Source organism: Dasypus novemcinctus, chromosome 12 (assembly GCF_030445035.2).
Source record: "Dasypus novemcinctus isolate mDasNov1 chromosome 12, mDasNov1.1.hap2, whole genome shotgun sequence".
NCBI lineage: Eukaryota > Metazoa > Chordata > Mammalia > Cingulata > Dasypodidae > Dasypus > Dasypus novemcinctus.
This window is the reverse complement of record NC_080684.1, coordinates 91,264,876-91,282,542: the sequence shown is the minus strand read 5'-3', so window position 1 is coordinate 91,282,542 and position 17,667 is coordinate 91,264,876. Positions and strand designations below refer to the sequence as shown.

General features: G+C 36.7%; 1 protein-coding gene across 13 annotated transcripts in view; it reads right to left on the bottom strand.

Annotated features, from left to right (window-relative positions):
- The window catches only part of RIC8B (RIC8 guanine nucleotide exchange factor B), a 116,776-nt gene that overhangs the window by 65,070 nt on the left and 34,039 nt on the right, over positions 1-17,667 (bottom strand). For all 13 annotated transcript variants that reach the window (XR_011650302.1, XR_011650303.1, XR_011650298.1 and 10 more), the window contains exon 3: positions 5,633-6,241. Coding sequence is in view for 5 of the 13 variants with exons in the window: in XM_004473297.4 (XP_004473354.1) it covers positions 5,633-6,241 (609 nt within the window). In the remaining 8 variants the exon portion in view is untranslated. The remainder of the gene's footprint in view (positions 1-5,632; positions 6,242-17,667) is intronic.

Genomic DNA, 17,667 nt, shown 5'->3' with positions numbered 1-17,667 from the left:
GGGTGCAGCCTGAAGCTCCTATCCTTTTTCATATATCTTCCAAAACCTCTGAAATAATTATGGAACTAACTACTATTACAATGCAACATTTTAATTAACTTCTACCGGCTCTCACTGTTTTATCTCATTCAGTGTCCTCTGACTACTTAGAAACGTGTACTTCTCTGTTTGCACTTGGTTGTCTTGTTCCAACATGTCTGTTGGACCTTCTGTTTTCTTACTACATTGCACTGATGTAATAAGCAGTGCAGAAGGTACTGAATGCTAAATACAGGATCTCTAGAATAACATACTTTCTACCATTAATAGAGAAATTTAGCAAAGTGTTAAAACAGGAGGAAGGGAAAGACCATTTCACTTAACTTCTAGAATTGATTTTAGGTTCCAGTAAAGGAATCACTTGATGTTTGGAAACATACTGCCTTTAAGAAATAGAAAGAGAGAGAAAAACAGTTGGAAATAAGGCCAGCTACATTTCCCACTGAATGAAAAGGAATCTCCTAATTAATCTGCTGATAGCATCAGGAGACATGCAGGAATTTAACAGCAAGGCATGATTCTAAAATGAATACACGGCACTGATTTACTAAACTTCAAGAAAAATCTAGTCATTAATTTTTCTGTTTTTGGTGAACTGTAAATGAAAGCACTCATAAAAATACCTAGTATAACAAATTAAAACTAAAATCAAACATCTGTTTATTCTGTAACTGTTTAGCTGTGATGGACGGAAAATACAATGCAGTCAGAATGATCTCAGTTGAAATCTCAGGTCTATCAGTTACTAATTGTGGGACCTTGGAAAAGTCACTTAATTTTGCTCAGCTTCAGTTTCCTTATCTGTAAAAGAGAAATGATAGGCCCTACATCTCATGGGACAGTCACGAGGTTTAAAAGAGTTAATGTTTGTAAAACACTTAGCACAGTGCCCAGTACTCAGCAGATAATGATGAAGAGCATTGATTAAAATGTCCTCTGAATTAAACTAATGGCTCCTTTGGGTAGTGCTGAACTGTAGGACTAATCAACTGGTAGGATTCGGTATCTGTTTGCAACTGAGCTAGAGAAGAGGATGAATGAACTCAAATTAAAGTCCATTAAAACATTAATGAATAAAAATGTCTGAAATGTAGATAGAGGGTATCATCCCCACACCGCAAACCATCTTCTGCTTAAAGGCATGGTTCTTCTAAAATATAGGTAAGTATTTATATAATTTTGGGGTGAGGAAGTCTTTCTCAGCCTGACATCAAAGGCAGAAGCCAAAGAAGAAAATAATGAAAAGTCTGAGTAACGTAAAAATTAAAAGCTTTTGTACATCAAAATTAAATAAAGTAAAAAAAAAAAATCTAAATTAAAAACTGGGGAAGTGGATGTGCCTCAAGCAACTGAGCTCCCGCCTACCACATGGGAGGTCCTGGGTTTGGTTCCCAGTGCCTCCTGGAGAAGATGCCAGAGCTCAATTACTGAGCCACAATGGCTCCCCAGTTGGTTTTTTCATTTTTTGCTTGTTGTTTGTTTGTTTTTCTGTTTTTAGGTGGCACCAGTATCTGAACTCAGGATCTCCCATGTGGGAAGCATGTGCTCAACTGCTTGAGCCACATTTGCTCCCAAAAGATTGATATAAAAAGAAATTCTTACAAATGACTAAGAAAAAGACAATGTTTTTAGGAAAATGGGTAAAAATATTAATAGGCATTTCATCAAAGATAAAACAGAAAATTAAACTTTGAAAAAGGAATAAATTCCTTCCAAGAGAAGAAACTGAAAATAAATGACCGTTTTTATATAAATTGGCAGATATTTTAAAAAGTGAAATACTCAAGGTTTGAAAAGATACACATTAGCACTATTCTTTTGAAGAATTTGGCAATACATATCAAAAAACCTTGGTAGGGAGTGGATGTAGCTTAAGTGGCTGAGTGCCTGCTTCCCATGTATGAGTTCCTGGGTTCAATCCCTGATACCTCCTAAAAAAACCAAAAACAACCCAACAACCAAAAAACTAAACAAACAAAACCTTAGTTTTAAAACTCTCTGACCCAACAATTACAGGAATTTATCTTCAAAGATTTTACAATAGGAAAGTTCACTGAATTACTATTTAAAGTAGCAAACAATCTAAATACCTCCAAATAGATTTATTAAAGGTGTTAAAATCTTTATGAAGGAATACTCAGTGATCATTAAAAAATGAAGTGGAAGATGGCTGTCGAAAGGTTTTTTGGTTGCAAAACCCTTTTTCTTCCCTAAGTGAAATTTTAGTTACAACCTAAATTTAGTGAGAAACAACAATCAAAGGTATTCCTTTTAAAGAGAGGATGGAGAACCTGGTACCCTGTCACACACTCATCTTCCCACCTACCCCTGCCCAGATGCTACTCCTTGTAACCTATGGCTTCAAGGAAACATTTTGAAAGCTACTACTCTTTAAGAACATTTACTGTGGAAAAACATTGAGATTATAAAATTATGATTTTTCTGTAAAAAATTTATATATATAACATTTATATTTATATATTATACAATGAAGAATGGTCAGAAAGATAAACACCAGAATGTGAACAATGCTGACCTTTGAGTGGTAGGTTTACAGGTAATTTTAATTTTCTTAACACTTATATGCCTTTTTTCCCTAGATATTCTACAATGAGCATGTATTATATTCATGAGGAAAAAAATGTTAGCTTTTAAAAGTTGAATTCTTCTGTACAGGACATTTTCCAATACCCTTTATTTCAGGTGGTATGTTAAAACATCAAGTCTTTTTTTTTTTTTTTTCTATTTTCCAAAGCCATCCTGATCTTTTTTTTTCCTTTATTCATTTTTTTTAATATTACATTAAAAAATATGAGGTCCCCATATACCCCCCACCCCCCTCACCCCACTACTCCCGCCACAGCAGCATTCTCCTCCCTCATCATGAGACATTCATTGCATTTGGCGAACACATCTCTGAGCATCGCTGCACCTCATGGCCAATAGTCCACATCATAGCCCACACTCTCCCACGTTCCATCCAGTGGGCCATGGGAGGACCTACAATGTCCGGTAATTGTCCCTGCAGCACCACCCAGGACAACTCCAAGTCCCAAAGATGCCTCCACATCTCATCTTTTTCTCCCATTCCCCACACCCAGTAGCCACCATGGCCACTTTCTCCACACCAATGCCACATTTTCTTCGATTACTAATCACAAAAGTTCATGAATAGAATATCAGTAGGTCCACTCTAATCCATATTCTATTCCTCCATCCTGTGGACCTTGAATTGGTTGTGTCCACTCCACATCTGTGTCAAGAGGGGGTCAACAAGTCTTTATGTGCTTGCTCAACTGATGTAAAATAAATGCCTTTGCCTGGCAGTCAAGGAGATATTGAAACCCAGGTAAATGGACTCACAGTGGCAAATTTCTCTGTACATGATTACAGATATTCTTTATTCTGAGTTGTGGGTACCTCATTAAAAATACTCTGTGCTCTGGTTTCTGTGTCTTTTCACATGCTGTTCAATATCCTGGAAATGCTCTCCCCTTCCCCCTCTCCCCCCATTCTTAATATGGTTAATCCTTTCTCAGTCTTTAGATCTCAAGGGAGATCTTCACAGATCTATCTTCTCTGAACATACTAAGTATTCTCAATCATTGCACTCTTTCTCTAGCACTTTTCACAATTTGAATTATATATTTCTACTATTTTATTTATTATCTGTCTCACCTACAAAACTGAAGTTTCATGAAAGCAGAGACTATTCCTATTATTTGTCAATATATTACACAATATTTAGCATATTGCCTAACAATTATCAATAAATATTTGTTGAATGAGTAGATGAATGGATAACTAAACATTTGCTAAAATTTTTATTTGGAGACTCATGAAGACATTCTTGCCCAAATGAGTTGGTGAGGATCTTATTTTTATTACTGTTTAATTTCTATAAACTTGAATAATAGCACAGAGTTGCATTAACTGTGTACATTTTATAAAGGCCGTATCAACTGATCCATGACTCACGACAACAGGCCCTATGTCTGCTGAGATGTCTGCTCCAGGACTACTGATACTTTATCATATATCTTTTAGAGAATAAACATTCTATAATATGGAATGAAAGATTATTTGTCCACTTCAACATTTTCTTCCAGCCCCTGAAATACACTGAAGGCTAGTCTCAATTTACTAATACTTATTAAATGTTATCCCATACATGCACTGATGAGCAGTCACTAAATTTATAACCCTTTTTGCCAGGACTCTGAATAGTGTGAGTTACTATTTTGGGCACAATTAAGTAACAGGTTACTTAACAATGGCAAATCAAAAGTTTCAGAGGAGCTCTTACAACTAAATAGGGAGCTTAAACACACCAGAACCAACAGGGTAAGAAAAATAACCACAGAAGATAGCAAAAAAGCATAGAGATATAACATTTTAAATACTTCCAAATATTTGGTTTCAAATCCTAAATGGAGCATGTGGGCTTTTCATATCTTCCCTGCCAAGTCCCAGGAAAAAGCAACCATCTTACAGTCATCTAAAACAGCTGTTAGGATTGATCTTCAAATATTTAGTTTCAAAATACAGACTTATTTGCACTTTAAAACTTAGATGCCTGCATACTCTTACTAAAGAACTGCAATGAGATAATCCTTTCAAAACAGGCTGCTGGCATAAAAAAATCTTTATTCATGGGTAAGAACTGCTTCAAATGGACAGAGCAACATGTTAGCCTAACTCCTAAAGTCAATTGTCAAAGGAGATAATTTGCACTGTAGCAAAATGCCTTCTTTTAATTTTTTTTAAGGCGGGGGCTAAATGTCACCAGTTACTTAAGGTTAAAGAGAGAGGGTAAATGTGAAATGTTAAGATTCTAGGAGCAAGGAAAAAAATTAATGTCCACCTTACTTAAAAATGTTGACTCTCTTAAATTAAATTTCTAGTTTAACATATCATTTTTGTGGGGACTCAAATATACACTATCAGTCTACCTCATTTTGGGTTGCTGGAAGGTCCAAGCCATAGAAAGGGATCTTAGTCTAGAATTAAAGTTAAATGGTTGGTTCAAAATATTTTTTCCACACTGGTGTAATTATGCCTTTTTTATAGGTATGCTAGGGCATGGATATCTAATTGTAGTCCTACACTTCTGATAGTTATCTAACTCTATAAAGTAATACCCTTGGAGACTGGTATGATAAGTGATACACAAAGCATCTTCTATTCTTCTAAGCAGATATCAGTTCTTATTGATCAGTTTCAACTGGTTTGATTTATCTTAAGTTTTCCTTAAAATGGCAGCCCCTGAAAATGTCTACACCTTTTTGAACCATATTGTTTTGTTTCCCTTTAAATCTCTTAATTTCAAATGATAGTATTAAACAACTCAGCATCTTACAAAACAGTGTGCATCTTTATCCTATTCTTATATGTGTTTCACAATTGGAAAGAATAAGATTCCTGAAAGTTAAGAAACACATCCTGGGTTATACAACTGACTAATAGGGGGAATTGTAAACTACTCTTTTTACATCCAGTTTACCACTCCTCCCTTGTAGGCAGTTCTAGGGATGTCCCAGAGGATGTCCCAGACCAATTAAATACCTAGTAGATAAGAACACCTCAACCTTACCTCTTTATGCACCTTCCAACTATCTACGGTCACATTGAAGAGAGCTTTGAGGGCCTCAATGGCACAGTCTGTCTCCTGAGGTGAGAGAGGAGGTCCATTATGTTCTATGGCCGATTCATACTCATCGGTCCACTTGATGCTAAAGGCACTTTCCAAGATCTGGGTTAGCAGCGGTAGTCCCTGGAGCTCATAGCGCAATTGTGACCTGATGTCGGTGTGCAAAAGTGACAGGAGGAAGAGCAAGCGCAAGTCAAAGCACTTAATGTCATTGATAAACTTTCGGTCCTTGCACTTTCTCAAGAGGTTACAGAGCTTTGCAGCAAGGTTAAGTTCCAGGCTGAGCTGCTGTGCCATCTGACTGTTGAACACTATGTTACACAGACATTTTAATGACTCCACAATAACTGGGAACTCTGACACCTTCTCCAAAGTATCATCCGAATCATTTAGCTTGGCTAATCGCAGCAGTATCTGCATGTTTTCCTTGGTTGTTACAGGAACTAAAATCTTTTTGTCTCTGGAGAGAATGCGGAGAACTTCCAGGCAGGACACTTGACACGTTGTTGGGATGTCCTTTACAAGGACTTTAAATATGCCTTCACAGAGTCTCTGAAAAACAAGAACAAGTACGCAAAAATTATTATTTGGGTCAAATGCTTTAAAACAGAAGGTTTCTCTACCAATGTATTTAATAGCAGTTAAGGATCTGGTTGGAAAAAGTTTTAATTATTTTAAATTACACAATGTTGGAACTGAAAGGGAATGCATATTTGGTACACTGCTTTTAATTTACAGATATGGGAATTGAGGGCCTGAGAGGTTAAGTTAACTTGTGCTGGGCCAGAGTGAATTAGTGGCATAGTAAGAACTAGAATATGGGTTTCCTAACTCCTAGCCCAATATTCTTTCTATGAAATCACGGTTCTCTTTTAAATTGACTAGTTTTGAATATTTTATATGCTTTGTTTTCAATGAGTTTTTAATACCTGACAACACAAAATATCAGAATGGAGGGCAATTGGTCTGAATCATAGCTCTTCCCTCCCCAGAAAATTAATGCCTCAGAATTTGTTCACAATTAACCACAGTGTTTTGTAAAAAGACTTGAAGAAGTAAGCATTTTGCTGGGTTTTGATTGCAATATTTCTTCCGAATTTATAGTTCTATGACAGTAATTCCATGTTTAATAAACTCTAGAACCCTCATTAGCTGAGATCTAATAGCATTTAATTAATCATCATATTGCCCCAGAGAAGATCTTCTGCTTGACAAAACTGCTAAAAATTTTTCCAAGTGGTAGGCACCAAACAGGGCTCAGCTAGCATACATGATGCCATTGAGCCCATTACAAAAAAGGTGCCCCTTCCAGTCAGGCAAACTACAAAAAGGTATTTCCATTTGGTAGACAAATTACCAAAAAAGTCCCCCTTCTTCTTGACAACCCTGTCCTGGGACACATAGCTTGGGAAGCTCAGGGTGTGGGCAGGATCTAAGCTCCTCTCTGTTTTCTTGGTGCAGGACACAACTGCACAAATATGTGCAGCATATCTGGTTCCAATGTTGGTGCGATTATATCAGAAACAGTTCTTTTAGGATTGAAAGGTGTAATTATTTCTACCATTGCCAAATTTAAGAATCATTGCTCATTCCCTCAAAATTCAAAGCCAGCTTTCTTTATAAAATGTAGGTCTGAGTCTCTCAAGCTCATACATTTTATGTGGAGCAAATAGGTATAACAATTCTGTACTTTGCCACATATTATTTAAAAACAACAATAACAAGAACTATGACCAATGAAAGATTTTTAAAACTTTCTATTAATCCATTATGAGACTTTTAACTATTTAAAACGAGGCTACCTCTGGGTCAAGCTTTACGATCTTGTAGGAGTCCCAGGCTATGTGCACCTTCTCAGTACATCCAAGTTGTATAGCTATGGAAGTGCAATTTAAAATGTTATGTGTCTGCTACATGGAAGCAGGAAGAAACTTTACCTGACAAGGTCAAAAATTTCCTAACAATGTCAACTTTATTCCTTCCATACATGTTAACTAGAAGCAACCTTCTTTTAATGTTTTTATATCATCATCAAACCATTTTGTTTAAATGTATACAATCCGGGGATGCATTCCCACAGGGGGTAAAATATTAATATATGTGTTCATTAACAAAAATATGTAAAGCAGGGAAAATGTGCTCCAATCTCAGATTTTTTACATCCAAGACAAAAAAATAAAACAAAACAAAACAAAACAAAACATCACAAAGCATTCTACATACTACTTCATATATGGTATATTCCTGGGGATGGAGTCAGATCACTTTTACTTCCCATACTTTTTTTACTCAAGACGGAAATCATCTAACTTTTTATTTAAGAAATATGTAATAAATACTATATGTGTGAATTTAGAGTTCAACTTATCTAATAACATGGAGACATTTTTACCCCTTTCCTTTTGAAATGAAAACCAACAAAAACAAAAATAAAATCCAAAAAACTTAAGAGCAATATGGCTCCTTTCTTCCCCTACCTTCAGAGTCAAGAAAAGAAAAAGAGCAAAGCATGAATATAAATTAAAATAGCAAAAACTATAAACCAAATAGACTTTGAAGCTCTGGGATATAATAAGACTGCATAAAAATGACTATAGATGCCTACAAAACATACAGTTAAAAATGTCTCATCTAAAAGCTTGCAGGGGATCACCCAGCAACCGAAGACAAGAGTTCTTGTTTTGAAGCCCAATTTTCAATTATAGTTGTTCTTCAACATGCTATCTCTCATTTAAGACCTCATACAATGACTGTTAGTTTTTTGTTATGAGGGCTCTTGAAAAATAACATCATTTTTGGACAGTGACTCCTCTATTTTTTTAGTACTACACCTTAAAAAAAATTAAAAACACTTAAGAATTTAATAGAAATGATAATATTACAGTTTCATACAAAGACACACTACTTTGCTCAATATAATCATTTTTACTCAGAGAATATTATAAAGAACAAATTAATGAACTGTGTACCACATTTAAATGATTCAAAAAAGGTTTTGCTTTGTGTATGTATGCCAAGCAAGAGTATTGAAGAGGTAGCATTCTTTATGACTCTTCTTCATCTGTTAAGTGCATGAGCTGCTTCCAAGTTTCAAAGGTGTTCTTGTATTTTGCTTTTACTTTGCCCTAGAGAATTCTTTTGTGTGTACTATAGCTATTTTTAGTTGATTTTATGCTTCCTAAAAAACACCTTCCATAGCTCCTCACTGCCTACAGAAGGCAGCTGAAATGAGCCCAGTGTCCCTTTTCCCATATTGTCCTTGTTACAACTCCCAGTTCCCCCCAGTTCCTGGTAACTTTATTCTCCAGGGGCTCAACATTGACTCCAAGTTCTCGGAACATGAAATGTTCTGAGTCTTTCCCCCACTGTTTCTTCAGCATGCTCTATCCTTTTACCATGTTCATCTATCAAGAGCCTACTCTTTTTCTAAGGCTTAACTTGGGAGGGGGTCAAGGTATCTATAAGCCTACCCAGCCACTCCCTTTGCTCTGTTTGTGCCTCCAATAAGCATTTGTTTTTGCCTTTTAATAGAGTAAGCTGTTGAGGTGTCTTACTCCTCCAGGCTCCTTAAGAATGGGAGCTATTTTTCATCTGGGTCATGTGTACTGTAACTATTTTTAAGTGCAGTCTGAGAGCAAGGTAACTATGAAACCCCAAAGGTTACCTGCTTTAAAGTCTATCACCTGACTCTCCAGTACCTTCCAAAAAATGATTCTGTGGTATCCCTGATCTATTATCAATCTTCTTTTCCTCTTTTTTTCAACTACAAAAAAAACCACTATCATTGTATAACGTTTTAGGTACAAACTATTTACTGTGAAAGTATTTATTATTTATATAAAATTGTTTTTATTGTTCAATTGCTTTTTTTAAAATTTGAAAATTGTTTGGGTATCTTAGATAAGAAAGGAACACATTATGATTCTTCCATAAAAATTAATGAAATATCTTCTGCTTTAATAACTTTTCACCTAAAGACCTTGGGTTTTCAGGAATGAATTAAAGGGCATAAAACTAGAGTTAACTGTGCTTACAAAGTTTAATTGCTAAGAATCAAAGAGTTTGAGAATAAGCTCCTTTAAAATGTCCCTTGGCCTAGTAAGCCATGGCTTCTCCATAAAGTTAGAGACTGCAAGGCCCAGCAGCAGACTCAAGAGTAAGATCCCAAAGAGTTGTTTGCTCCTGAACTGAAACCTCAGAATAGATTATAGCAGTGGTTCGTAAAACTTCAGCCCACATCATAATCTCCTAAAGGGTTTGCTAAAACAGAATGCTGGTGCTCCAAAATGTATCCATCGAATGCAACGAAAGTACCACACTAATGAAAGAAGTTGTTGATATGGGAAAAGTAGGGGGTGTGGGGAGTGAGGGCAAGTGGGAATCTCCTATATTTTTTAATATAACACTTCGTATGATATATGTATCTTTTAAAAATATATAAATAATATATTAGTAACAAAAACAAAAACAAAAACAGATTGCTGGGAAGTGGCTGTAGCTCAATCAGTTGGGCTCCCGTCTACCATATGGGAGGCCCTGGGTTCGTGTCCCAGGGCCTCCTTGTGAAGGCAGGCTTACCAGCACACTGTGGGGAGCTGCCCAGTCTGCAGACGCCACAGGGTGCCCGGCCCCCAAGTGCCGTGGAGAGCTGACTCAGCAAGGTGATGCAACAACAACAAAAAAAGGGGAGACAAGCAAAAACACAGAAGAGAACACAGAGAATGGACACAGAGAACAGATGGCAAGCAAACCTCAAGGGGGGAGAGGAAATAAAATAAATAAATACGGACACAGAAGAACGCACAGCAAATGGACATAGAGAGCAGACAGCATGCAAAAAGCCACGGGGGGTGGGGGGTGGATAAAAAAACAAAACCAAAAACAGATTGCTGGGGGAGCTGATGTGGCTCAAGCAGTGGAGTGACCACCTCTCACATGGGAGGTCCTAGGTTTGGTTGCCGGTGCCTCCTGAAAAAAACCAAAAACAACAAGCAAAATAAATGAAAAAAAAAACAAAAAACAACTCAGGGAAGCTAATGTAGCTCAGTGATTGAGCACTGGCTTCCCACATAGGGGGTCCTGGGTTTAATCCCCGGTCCCTGGTACCTCAAAAACAAAACAAAACCAGATTGCTAGAACATACCCCCAGGGTTTCAGATTCGGTAGGTCTACAGTGGGGCTCCATAATTTGGATTTCTAACAAGTTCCCAGTTGCTGCTGCTGGTCCAGGAACCACACTTTCAGAAACAGTAACTACAATTGAAATGGATTGATGCAACTTGAATGTTGCTTTCTTATCACTTCCTCTTTACATTTATCATTACTTCTCCCTCTTTGCCTATTTAAGTTTTAATTATTCTCCTGGGCTAAACTTAAAATCCATTTTCAATATAAAGTCTTCCCTAAGCACGGCAGTCCCTAGCAATCTCCCTCTCCAAGGACTCCAGAGCACTGATTTTCTGCAATATTTGTGCTTAGCACATTCTTCCTGTTTTCTTTTTATGAGTTTGCTTCCCCTACTAAAAGCTCTCTAAAGGCAAAAAGGACTGCTTTTTTTTTGAGAGAAGAAAATTATTGCTGTGGCTTTGGAGACAGAAAGACCTGGGTTTAATATCTGGCTTTGCCACTTATTAGCCAGGTGATTTAGACACATTATTTACCTTCTTGGAACCTCAGTTTTCAATCCGTAAAGTGGGAATAATATTGCCTATATCTCACCTATATCATCTATATTTCACCTACATGTTGTAAAATAGACTCTGGGACACTATACACACTCTTTGAATAGTGACTGTTACCCTATTTTATTCTTCATAATCTTTGTAGCCGCTAAGCAGAGCAACCAGGACACAATAAGCATGCAAATAATAAATTAAGAAATCCCCCAATCTCAAGCATTCACAGAAGTCTATTAATTGTTGTTTTGATATGTCATCTTTCTAAGAAGGAAAGAGAGAAGTAGTAAAGGCTATCCTTGTGATTGTACTGGCAAAAGAATTCACTCTACTGGGTAAGTCTTTTCATACAAGCCCCAGAAATTAAGTGTCTTCATATAAAGTTCTTTCTTCTGAAGAGTTTAAATTACATAAACATGTTTTTAAAAATAAAATTATTCATAATTGTACTGCCTGGTATATTTTATATGTACAGAAAGAAGGGCTTAAAATGTGCAAGAATAGCCATAGCAGCAGGGGAAGCAAAGCGATTGAGAGGTGAAGAATTTTGTTTGTTTGTTTTTTGTTTATTATTATTGAAATAATGAAAATGTTCCAATAAAGACAGAAGTGATGACTGCACAACTATGTGATTATACCAAATACCACGATTGTACACCTTGGATGAACTGTATACTCTATTAATATGTATCAATAAAATTGATTTGTTTAAAAGTTTTTTTTTAATAAAAAAAATTAACAAAAAAATCTAATTGATTTTCAGTAACACGTACACTATTTTTTTAATATTGAAGTTTATCATTCATACATGACACATGTAAACAATAAGTGTACAGTAAATGTTGTGAACTTACAAAACAAACATGCATATCATCATACATCACCCAACCACCAACACCTTGCACTGTTGTGAAAAATTTGTTACAAACTATAAAAGAGCATCATCAAAATATTATTACTGGGAAGCCGTTGTGGCTCAACTGATAAAAGTGTCCACCTACCATATGGAGGGTCCAGGGTTCGATACCCAGGGCCTCCTGGCGTGTGTGGTAAGCTGGCCCACACACAGTGCTGTCCCCTGGGTAGGGGAGCCTCATATGCAAGGAGTGCACCCCGCAAGGAGAGCCGCCCAGCACCAAAGATGCACAGCCTGCCCAGGAGTGGCGCCAGCTGCACACATGGAGAGCTGATGCAACAAGATGACGCAACAACAAAGAAAGCGACATAATTTCCCAGTGCCGCATGACAAGAAGGTAAACGACACAGAAGAACACACAGCAATGGACACAGAGAGCAGACAATGGGGGGGTGGGGGGTGGGGAAGGGGAGAGAAATAAATAAAATAAATCTTAAAAAAAAAAATTACTATTAAAGATAGCCCATAGCTTACAATTGGTGTTTTTTCCCCCAACCGACCCAATTAATAACACCCTGTCTTAGTGTCATACATTTGTTAAAGAGTTCATGAGACAACATTCTCATACTTATTGTTAACCAAGGTCCACCTTCCACCCATATATACTACTTTGACAGTTACAATCATAATGTATACATAATTTTGCTTCCTGACTTTATTTAACATAACATTGAGCATTTTTCCATATTGCTACAGATTTCTCATGAATATAATTTAAAATGAATGCAATATTACATATGATTTTTGTCCTCAACCAGTCTCTAGCATGGAATGCAAAAGAGCCCAGAAAGAGCAGTGGGCTTAGCATTATAAGGATGGCATCACAATATAATTATAGTAATATTTTTGCTTATGTGTTTACAGTTCATAAAAAAACTTTTATATATGATCTTCAATCTAAGAAATGCTTATTGAGCACTTACTATTGATTCTTAGGGAAGTTAAGTGATTGCCTAAGAACACTTAGTTAAGAAGTGGAAGGCCAGGACTCAAACCAGATCATCTGACTCCAATGTAATTTCCACTGTATATCAATGATTGTACTATAGCTGTCTACCATTTATTAACCCTGATTTTGAGCATTTCACTTTATTAGACCTACTTCTTCATTTCAAGACCAAATTAACTCTAAGGCAACCTTCTTCCAAGTTCTGAAAAGGTAGGCTTTTCACTATGAACCTGTAAAACTAGGATCAGCTTGGCTTTAGCTATGAAACAAGCAAAACATGCTATAAAACATATGTGCTCATTCAAATGATCTATCATGATACACATACTCTCTTAAGGGGTGATTTCTAAAAATACTTTAAAAGTTCTGACATAAAACAAATGTCTTTTTCTTTTAATAGTTCATTTTTATTGTATTTTACAAAAGTAGTGGTCCACTGCAAATTAGGAAAAAACAAACAAAAAACCCTGGTCCTTAATGACAAGTAATTTGAGAAGCACTGTTCTAGACAATTCACTTTTTTGTTTTCTTTGACTACAAAACCAAGGTAGTAAAATTAACTCAGATCCCACCAAAATGAGTAAGTACTATAAAGCCTCATAAATATATTTAAGACTTTCATGAAGCATGGTGGTGGAAACTGAGAGTTGTCCACAAAAATCCATTCTCCCCTTCTTACACAGTAATAGAACTCTGATGTGGCCCATGGCCACCTAGCATGCATGTGGTCATGCACACCATTTCCAATTATGGGTTTAAGGCAGCAGGCTTGGCCTTTTCCACTCTCTTGTCACTTTGTGCACCCTACAGCCTAGAAGTGGTAACCCAGTCTAGGTTATGACAATGCGGAGATGGTGCAGTATGACTTTATCTTGGCAAGAAACCGGTCCTGGAATAAATTCATGAAGCAGAATCACCCATCTGCCTAGTTGATCATCTCAGAACTGTTACTTGAAAAGGTAATAAATAACTCTATTACTTAAACTACTTCTTTCTGGGGGTCCTTTTGTTAAAACTTAGCGTTAGCCTAAATGATATGTACCTTTTAAACATGGTGCCCCATCATTGCCTCATACACAACTTCTAATGCCATCATTCCATAAGTAACAGTTATTATATTTCATTTCAACAACTAAACAACTACTCTCTATATCTAATACCAAGAATTAGGCCAACTTGGCTTGGTTGTGCCATGACTGGTTTGTACATTCATTTATTCATCACCCATCAAAAATTCATCATTTAACTTTTTAATAAATCCAAGGCAATGTGCTTTGCACTGGAGATATAACGGTGAACAAGAAAAACTGCAAGGAACTTAAAATATAATGGGGGATACAGCCTGAGGGGAAGCTGGCTGACAGTTTCTTTCATGCAGATCAGCCTGCAGCCCGCCTGGGCTTCACCCCACCTCCGGCAGGGAGGAGGTCAAGGAGCCCTGCAACAACCTATACAGGTAACTGCAGGGAATTTTGGCTGGCATAGACTGAAAATCAGAAGTCTATCAGGGCAACTGCGGTCATCTAAGGACCACACTGCATAGATTGCTGCCCCATCCCCGCAGCTCCATCCCTGCCACAGGTAGGGGAGAAAGGGATGTGAAGCTTCATCAGTCTCTCTGGGCAACTACAATCTAGGCCCCGCACGTGGATTATTCCACACAGCTGTGACTCTGTCCCTACCTCTGGCAAAGGAGAAAGATGAAAGAAGCTTCATTGGTCCCTGGTGCAACGAGGGCAGCTTGAGCCTCCACAGCTTACAGCACCAACTACACTACATGCTTGGCTCCTACTGCATAACCAGCAAGGGAGAAACGATAGGAAGCCTTAAACTAGAGACAAAAACTGCACCCAGAAAAAATACTATAGTAAGCCAGATGCGAAAACACCAACAAAAAATTACAATCCATACCAAGAAACAGGAAGCTATGGCCCGTTAAAGGAACAAGATAAGCCTCCAGATGACAGAAAGTAGTTGAGACAACTAATTATACATGTTCAAACAAATCTCCTTAAAAAATTCAATGAGATGGCTAAGGAGATTAAGGATATTAAGAAGACATTGGATGAGCACAAAGAAGAATTTGAAAGCATACATAGAAAAATAGCAGATCTTATGGGAGTGAGAGGTGCAATAAATGAAATTAAAAAACCATTGAATCATATAACAGCAGATTTGAGGAGGACAGAAGAAAGGATTGGTGAGCTTGAAGAAATGGCCTCTGAAAGTGAACATACAAAAGAAGAGATGAAGAATGGGAAAAATTGAACCAGGTCTCAGGAAACTAAACGATAGCAAAAGGCGTGCAAACATACGTATCCCAGAAGGAGAATAGAAGGGAAGAGGGGCAGAAGGAATATTTAAAGAAATAATGGTAGAAAATTTCCCAACCCTACTGAAGGACATAGATATCTATGTCCAAGAAGCACAGCATACTCCAATCCGAAAAAATCCAAATAGACCAACTCCAAGACACATATTCATCAGACTGTCAAAGGCCAAAGACAAGGAGAGAATCGAGAGCAGCAAGAAAAAAGCAATGCATAACATGTAAGGGATATCCAATAAGATTAAGTGCTGATTTCTCACCAGAAACCATGGAGGCAAGTAGACAGTGGTCTGATATATTTAAGATATTGCAAGAGATAAACTTCCAGCCAAGAATCTTATATCCAGCAAGACTGTCTTTCAAAAATGAGGGCAAAATTAGAATATTCACAGATAAGCAGAAACCAAAAGAATTTCTAAGCAAGAGACCAGATTTTCAGAAAATACTAAAGGGTGTGCTAGAGCCTGAAAAGAAAAGACAGGAGAGAGGGGCCTGGAAGAGAGTCTAGAAACGAAGATTATATCAATAAAAGTAACCAAAAGTGTCAAAAGAGTGGTGAAAATAAAATATGACAGATAAAATTGAAATAGTCAGGAATAAACTTAACCAATGATGTAAAGCACTTGTATTCAGAAAACTGCAACTCAATGTTAAACAAATCAAAAAAGCCCTCAATAACTGGAAGAACATTCCGCTCATGGATTGGAAGACTAAATATCATTAAGATGTCAATTCTACTCAAATTGATATAGAGATTTAATGCAATATCGATAAAAATTCCACCAGCATTAAAGATAAAATTGAAAACATGATCATTAAATTTATTTGGAAGGGTAAGGAGTCCTGAATAGCCAGAAACATCACAAAAAGAAAAAGTGAACCCTCATCTCTAGACTTTAAATCATAATACTTTACCTATAATGGTAAAAACAACATGGTAACAGACCCTCACAGGTATGTCAAGTGATTTTTGACTAGCCTGTCAAACTCACACAGCTCGGGCAGAACAATCCATTCAACAAATGGTGCTGAAGGAATTGGACATCCATAGCTGAAAGGAAAGAGGACCCTATCTCACACATTATCCAAAAACTAACTCAAAATGGATAAAAAATCTAAAAATAAAAGCAAGAACCATAAAACTTATAGAAAAAATTATTGACCTGGTAGTAGGTGGTGGATTCTTAAAGAAGGACTGAGTGGACTACTGATGTTTAATGTATGCAGAAGTTTTAAGTAGCTTTACTGCAAAATTGTGGAAATGTATAGAGTGGATGGTAACACACAGTAAGAGCTAGTTTATAAATGGGGATGTGACTGAAAATGGTAGTCTAGTTATGTAAATGCCACTTGACAGAATGCTTGAGAATAATCTAGGAACTGGATAGCACAGTAAAACAAGAGGTGGGGGAGAATTGGGGTTGATGGTACAGATGCAAGTGTCCTTTGTAAGCTAGAACAAATGTATATCACTACTACAGGGTGATGGGAATATGCATGGGAAAAATACAGCTGGAGTGACCTATGGACTGTGGTTAGTAGTAATAATATAATATTCTTGCATCTATGCAAAAGATGTACTGTGTTGATAGTGAGGCAGTATGGAAAATGTGAGCCAAACATACACTATCGACATAGCAATAATCAGATGATATTATTTTATCTGTAGCAAATGACACACCACACTGTAGTGTGTTGATGAAGGGGTGTTGTTTGGGAATTCTGCACATGTGCATGATTGTTTTATAAGTTTACAACTTCTGTGATAAAAAAAAATATTTAAAAAATAATAATAGGGTGGGTTGGGGGAAAAACACACCAAATGTAAAATAAGAACTATGATTAGTAGTAAGATTTTGACAGTGTTCTTTCATAGTTTGTAACAAATGTCTCATGAAAATCAATGCAAGGTGTTGGTGGAGGGTTGATGTATGGGACCGCTATATGATGTTATGCATGTTTGCTTTATAAGTTCACAACTTTTACTATATACTTAATTGTTTATGTATGTTCATATATAAATGACATAAAGATAATAATAATCGGATTGGTTAGGGGAAAATACTTTGTTTAGTAGTAATATTTTGACATATCTTTAATCACTAGTTA